General features: G+C 43.5%; 1 protein-coding gene across 5 annotated transcripts in view; it reads right to left on the bottom strand.

The window, feature by feature from the left end:
- Window positions 1-239: 239 nt before the first annotated feature.
- Window positions 240-7,072, bottom strand: part of LOC307129862 (pleckstrin homology domain-containing family G member 2-like) — a 68,412-nt gene continuing 61,579 nt past the window's right edge. For 4 of the 5 annotated variants that reach the window (XM_079822646.1, XM_079822647.1, XM_079822649.1 and 1 more), the window contains one exon: window positions 6,833-6,961. Coding sequence is in view for 1 of the 5 variants with exons in the window: in XM_079822645.1 (XP_079678771.1) it covers window positions 1,843-3,736; window positions 3,864-4,947; window positions 5,030-6,527; window positions 6,719-6,922 (4,680 nt within the window). In the remaining 4 variants the exon portion in view is untranslated. Of the gene's footprint in view, window positions 3,737-3,863; window positions 4,948-5,029; window positions 6,528-6,718; window positions 6,962-7,072 lie in introns of those variants that run through there. The other variant, XM_079822645.1, reaches the window with a different exon arrangement.

The raw sequence follows: 7,072 nt of genomic DNA, 5'->3' as shown, positions 1-7,072 counted from the left end.
CCTGCTGCCGTCCGCCATGTTGGGGAGGAGCAGGGAGCGCGGGACTTGCTGCCGGCTGCCCTCAGTAGGAGGAGCCACCGCCGGCCGCCAGGGGGCGGAGGAGGATCGAGCCGTCCACCAAGCGTCCAGTGCCATCGCATGGGACCGCGAGGAAGAGCCTCTCGGCTGGCTGCGGACCGAGCGGCAGTGTGTCCGGGAACCGGAAAAGTTTTTTTTTTTCTCCCTCTTTTCTTTTCTCTTCTCTCCACTCTCTCGTCTCTGTCGCTCCTTGTGCTGCCTGCTCCGTTCTCTCACCTCTCTGTCCTTACCCCCAGGTGCCGTGGCCGCCGTCATAATCAACCACCCCTTTAAATAACAGAAGTTGTTAAAAAATTGTGGCTTGTCATCCATTTAAGCCAGTTGTACTCTTAATTTATCTGTAATTTTCATGGATTGTAATGAAAAATTATGCAATTACCAATTTTTGGGGGTGTAATGGAAAAGTAATGAAACTTAATAAGTAGTGTAACTAATTACTGTTGGCCAGGAGTAATGGGTAAAGTAATAGTATTACTTTTAAAAGGCCAGTCAGTCAGCGTTAAACCAGTATATAAGTCATACCTAATACCCCTATGGAATTCCAAAGCTGACATAATAATAAATTAGGCCCACCTTTATGTGGAACAGGCAGCTTTTGTGACCAAAAGACCTTTCGGCACGCCCCATTGCTCCGACCCACACTTAAACTTGCACTGAAACGTGAAGCTAAGTTACAAACAATTCACTTAAGGTCATACTCTCAGACACACCCATACAAGATCTACCATTTTATCACTTGTTTCTTAGCAAACTACCATTTGTTTTTACAAAAGGTTCTGGTAACACAATTGCACAATCATAATTACACTATGCAGGTTTTATTTAGTTACAAATAACTGAGGGCACATTACAGTGTGACAATCATGTATTTTTTTTTAAGTACAGAGAGCAGACTGAACACTTGTTTTCTTTACAGAATATGGCAGGCATGATGTGGAGCATAAAGGCCATAGGTAAACAAATCTGAGATATATGTTTAATTGGCTTAAGCGTTATTTGAATGTGACAATCTCATTTAGAAATCAACAACATTTTTTACATTAAAAAATACATTTAAAACAGAAAGTCCAAGAGTCCATTTGATCAGCATTACCTTGTCTTAGTCCACACCAGAGTACAGTTCTTAAGCATGATGGAATGCTTTTTTGTTAATTGTACAGCAAACATTTTCATCAACGCAAAGTATCAGATGTTTTGATGTTCGTATTAACATCAATCAAAGCAGCGATTCATGTTCCCTTGTTTTTAAATGTTTTAAGCAAATTTGTATAGAACACAACATACATGAGAATGTTTTGTCTGAAACACACTATCTTCCAGACACGTCTGGACCACATTCGAGAAAAATGTGCAAAACAAAGAAACAAGAGTTAAGTGCCTGAAAACAACTACTTCATAAATAAGTTCTTAATATATCACAGCCGACTAAAGGCCTTGAATGACAGAGGCTTTAGTTCAATTACATAATGAATTTGCATATTACAGAGTCTCAAAAGCAATAAAATATACACTGCCAAATATAGCAAAGCAGTCATTTTTTTATGTTTTACTGGTATCTTGGCCAGAAAGTAGGGTTGAGGGTTAAAAAATAAAATAAAATCACTGACCAACTGGCTGACACCCGTATTTTGTTGTCCGTTAATTTTCCCCCTCTGAGTGAAGTGGACTTGGATCTCTAAGCTGACTCCTCTTCTACATGCTAAAGTGCCAGATAAAGTGTCTTTGAAGAATGAGGCACCATACTAGACCTCAGGAGCACACCACTCACAGCCTTTTGCAGTTCTGCATTGAGAAGTTGCAGCTATTGATGCTGACCCTTCTCCTGCTCTGGCTGTCTGCTACAGGGGACAGTGTTTGAGTCAGGCTGACTTGTGCATTGCTAAAGGATGCTATCCTCCCACTCCCAGCAATCTGCAAGTTGACGGTGGTGGCATAACTCGTTTTTAATGTTGTTTTGGACCCTTGGTTAATAACACTGTCTTCACTGTCTTCACTGCCCTCAGCTGGGCAACTAATGGGAGTCTCTCTCTCATTTGGGCTGGCTGGAGCGACATAGGGACAGATCAGGGTGCTCCGACATGTAGATTCTGCAACCTCTATGTCATCTTGCTCTGTCTCGGTGTAGGACAAAGCATTGGTTTCAGTATTGGGCTCTGTGTTGTATTTAATCAACAGATCGTGTACGTCCGGCCAGGCAATGCTTGTAAAATGTTTACCGTTATGACTGGTCCTTTCGGCTGTTAGTCTGACAGGAGAAAGAGGGCCAGGGCTGATAGAAGATGGGCTACCACTGTATGAACCCCCACGAGGGCTTATTAACCCCGATTCTGAACCCACTGACCATCGTCCACTTTCTGCCCAAGACCTGCGTTCCTGTCTTTTTGGACTGGGTGGTCTATCCCCTAGAGCAACAAAGGGCAAACTGTTTCCTCGTAGCCTCCTCTGGCTCTGAGAGATGGTTGCTGAACATGGAGACATTCCCATTGGGGTAGGAGAGTTGATTCTGGTGCCTTTTGGTGTAGAGTTTATTTCCGCTTTTGTAGGAGAACATGCATTTGATAATGTGGGATTCCTTGGCTGTGGATTAGCAAAGCCCCATACACTTGTAGGAATGCCAATAGGGGGTGGAGAGGTGATTCTGGGGCTCCCACAGGGAGATACTGAACAAGCGGACCTTGATCTTGAGATGTCCAAAGATAGAGGGGTAAAAAAGCCACCTTGCCTGGGGGCTCTGGGATTTGGTGGCTTTGTTACCAGATGATTTGAATGGTTCGAGGCAGGTGGAGGAGAGCAGATTCGAGTGATTGGAGATGGGCAAATAGAGGGGGACTGTACACGAGAGCTGGGCTCGGAGGACGGGAAGGGCCGAGCCACCCTATTGTGCAAGGTTGTTCTTTGAGGATCGTGGAAATGAGGGAGTCCACCCACATTTGAGTTTGGTGCTTTATTATGGTTAGTGGCCACCCCGTTATTACTCATAATGTTGTTATTGTTGTTATTGCTATTTAAATTGGTGTAAAGAGGCTGTTCAAGAGCAGCGGAGCTTTGGCTGTTAGGAGATGGAGTTGAATGGAGGCTAACTGGAGGTGCAGGGGATATTGACCGTTGACTACGAAAAGGAGGAGGGGTCTGAATTGTGGCTGGACTAGATCGAAGACTGTTTGATCTAAATGGGGATGGAGAAGACCTTGGGGGTTGACCTTGGGGGGTTTCTACCCCATTGCTGGATGCACTTCTAAAACCTGACTCCACACTTAAGTCCAAGGTGATGGATTTAGGTGATGGTGACCTCAGTCTTACAGAAGATGTGGGCAGAGGAGAGGAGCTTACAGGTGGGGAAGCACTCTGAAGATGTGCACCTCTCTTGGCCATGTTTTGAGAAATCGTCTGACTGATACAAGAGGCAGCAAGAGACTTTGCAAGAGCTGAGGCTGCTGAGGAAGGTCTGGAGTTCTGGGCACCTCTATTTGGAGATGGTGACCGCATTCGCAAGTTTGGGGTAAAGGCAGAGGGTGGTTTTGCATCTAATGAACGTCCACAACCAAAGGGAATGTTCAAAGGCTTATCATTCAGAGTATGGGATAAAGATGGTCTGTTATGAGAAAGACCAAAATCAGAAGTATCCTGAATCTGTTCATCAGTCCTCATTTGTGGCACTCTGTAAATCAAGATAAGATACAGATTAAAATTCAATCAAATAGTTTACTGCTGTTATATAAACTACAATACCATAATCTAAATATCAACTGGGTACACCCTTTAACTACAGCTTGGTTTGTGACTACCTTTGAGCGACTGGAGATGATGAATTCCAATTGGCAAAGGGACTCCTCTTTCCAGCAGTGGAGGGTAGATTAGAAGGTCTTTGGCTAGTAAACCTTGGAAGCTCATCCAAAGAAGGTCCACCTAAAGGGAGTGTAGAGGGTGGGCTCAAAGACTTTGAATTATTGCTCAGGTCTTCTTTGGATTTAACATCCAGTGGACTACATTCGCATGTATCAAGCAGAGGAGTCCGTTGTGTAGGGCTAGTTGTATCCTCCTGCAGCTGGGCCAAAGGGTATGACTGCTCTGATCCCTCAGAGACGATCAGAGTGGTTGTAGGAGGGTTTTTCAAGGACGCTGCTAACTGTAATGGGAGACATGCACCTATTTCGTTAACAGAGGTCACAACAGTTGTTATTTCCACCAAGCTAGTGGTTTCAATATCATCTTGGACCTGCTTGGATTCCAAATGTCCTGTAGACATTTCATCTTGTTTATCATCTATGGTCAATGCTCTTTCACAATACTGTACAATTGAGGCACTTTTCTCCTCCACACAGTGAGTCTCTTCTTCTAAAGGTTTAATGACTACTGGGTCAACAAAATGTTCACTACTTGGGCCAGAATTGCTCACAAAAGCAGGCTTTTCCTCTTGCAATATCTGTCCTTCTTCTATCCTATTTATTGCAATGAATTTGTCCCCAACATTTGAACAGTTCTCCTGATTGGACTGTAGTATGTTGTAAGCATGCTCATCCAAAGGAAATCCAGAGAGGTTGGATGGCATTTCTTGGACATGAGTTCCAGAAGTTGGAAGTGACAAGGATTGAGCTCCTTCATGTAGTTTAGACTCACATTCTTCTAAGGAGCTTTCTCTATGGTCTGATATCACAGAGACCTGTGATTCCATAACAGTTGTTAATATTTCAACTGAAGTAGCAGAGGATTCAGCAGAAGAAAAAGACAATGAATTAGATCCAATTGTTGAGATCTCATCTGGAGGCCCAATGAGATTACAATCATTTTCTTGCTGATACATTGTAGACAGCTTCTCCCTTAAAATGATGTGACCAAAAGGCTCAGTAGGTGTGGGTACTGACGATTCTTCTGCAAAAAACAATATGCAACATTTTATTTAACATATTTCAAATAACATGTTTTGCCATCACACAAGATAATAAGAGCTCACCTGTGGGCTGACTTAGTATTCTCATATCCCCCTGGTGCAGCTGTTGTTGCTGTGACTTAGGTGAAGTGCTTCCTTTTCCCTCCACTGACCATAATGCCCTACTCACTCGTGTTTTCTTCTGATGGAGTGGTACCTTCATGCTGCTTGACTTGGCAGTGTACATGCGTGCAAGCATTTGCACTTTATTAAGTATCTTTTCTGAGTTCTCTACCAAGCATTGGTTGACTGGTCCACCCTCAAAAAATCCTAAATCGGGTGCCTCTGTCATTCCTTCGTAAAGGGTATGACTACATGTTACCACCTTGCCATGACGAGACCACCGCCCAACTTTAATCTGACTGGGAAGGCTATCCAGGCTTCCATTAGAAGACATTCTAGCTTTGGTTCTGCTTCCATATTGAAGAGATGTATCAGCTGCCTCAGTCATCTGCGGATTAGATGGGTCTGAAGTGCCTTGATCACATTGTACGAGGGTTGTTGTGCAATTTATAGATGCCTTCATTTTCTCAGGAGCATCTGTGTGTTCATCACAGCTGTTCTCTCTTGTGAGAGGGACTTTCAGATTGTTCTGAGACTCTTGGCCAATTCTTTCTTTCCCCTTCCTACAGGGACTGAACTCACAAATTTCTACATCCTTTTTTTCTGCAGTCTTGCTGTCAATTTTTTCTTTTTGTTCTTGAATAACATCTGAATGTGAGAGAGGAATGGCTGTATTAACAGATTCCAGGTGGTTGAAAGTCTGGTCGGCTTGGTCTGATATTGGGAGTAATGAAGATGCTGAGTTATTTTCAACACAGTCTGAGTGGCCAATCTCAGACTCAACTAGACTGTCTTGGTGAACACAAACATTGAATCGGGACACCGAATCCTTCACTAATCCTGTAGGAATATCAGAGAAGCTGTTCCTTCGTGCCGTCTGACCCTCCTCGACACCTGCCTCTGCTGCCTCATAATAGCTGCGAATCTTCTCAATAATCTGCTTGTCACTTTTGGTCAGTTTTTGCTCAGGTTCTACTTTGGGGACAAGAGAGTTGTCTGTTGCTTTCAATGCAGTAGCACAAGCTGAACTGGCCTCACATGCTGTGTCATCAGTTTTGTCCAAATTATCAGATAGATGAGGCTCTTCACTTTTACTAACAGAGTCCTCAGTATCTTTTTCCCCTTTTTCACTTATGGTCTTCTCCATCTCTGGTTTGGATGATTCACCATGACTGGGCTCTGGTAATGTCAACTCTTCTGGTTGATTCACTTCTTTGGAGGTATGCAATGGGGATGATGCTCTCTCAAGCTCCTCTGGTGAAGCAACATTTGCTTCACAGGATGGATGGCTGATCTCATCTTTCTCTGAACCATTCACCAGTTTATTGTCTGCCTCTGATATTTTGGTATTGTTGGTCTGATGTTTATTTTCATCCACCTCAGATATTAGTGGTTTAGATTCATCTGACTGCTGTGCCTCCAGTGGCTGGACTTCCAGGGACTCTGGAGTCAACTGGCGCTATGGAAGACAAAAACAAAAAAATATTAATAACTAGAAGCTTACATTAACAAACGAACAGCATTACTGCTACAAAATCACTGATGTCAATGTAAATACCAGAGGCAGAGAAGCTTTGTGCTGAGTTACTACAGCAATTACTATCTCTGCATATTGTTTGAGGTGTCAAAATGTTTTTGTGCTATATGTACCACTTCAGACGTTAACTCTGCCATGCCTTGTCGAGCACGGCTCTGGTTAATGAACTGCATGATTTCCTCAGTAATGGACAGTGTCGGTGGTGGAGGGAGTGGGGTCATGTCATCCTCATCCTGACATAAAGCCAGATCATCACGGCCAGATTCAACTTCAATGACGGAAGATGCCAGCGTACTGGTACTGCCTGAAGAGCCCATGCTATCGGCCTGTGGGCACAACTCCCCTTCACTGCCAGCCTGGGAACCCATTAATGGACAAAAGTACAGATATTTAGAAATATAAATAACATACATATAATTACCCTTGAATAACATTTTATCATGGCTGAGTAAACAAACCCTGTTGCT

This window comes from Gobio gobio (assembly GCF_949357685.1).
Source record: "Gobio gobio genome assembly, chromosome: 8".
Classification (NCBI taxonomy): domain Eukaryota; kingdom Metazoa; phylum Chordata; class Actinopteri; order Cypriniformes; family Gobionidae; genus Gobio; species Gobio gobio.
This window is presented reverse-complemented; position numbering and strand designations above follow the sequence as displayed.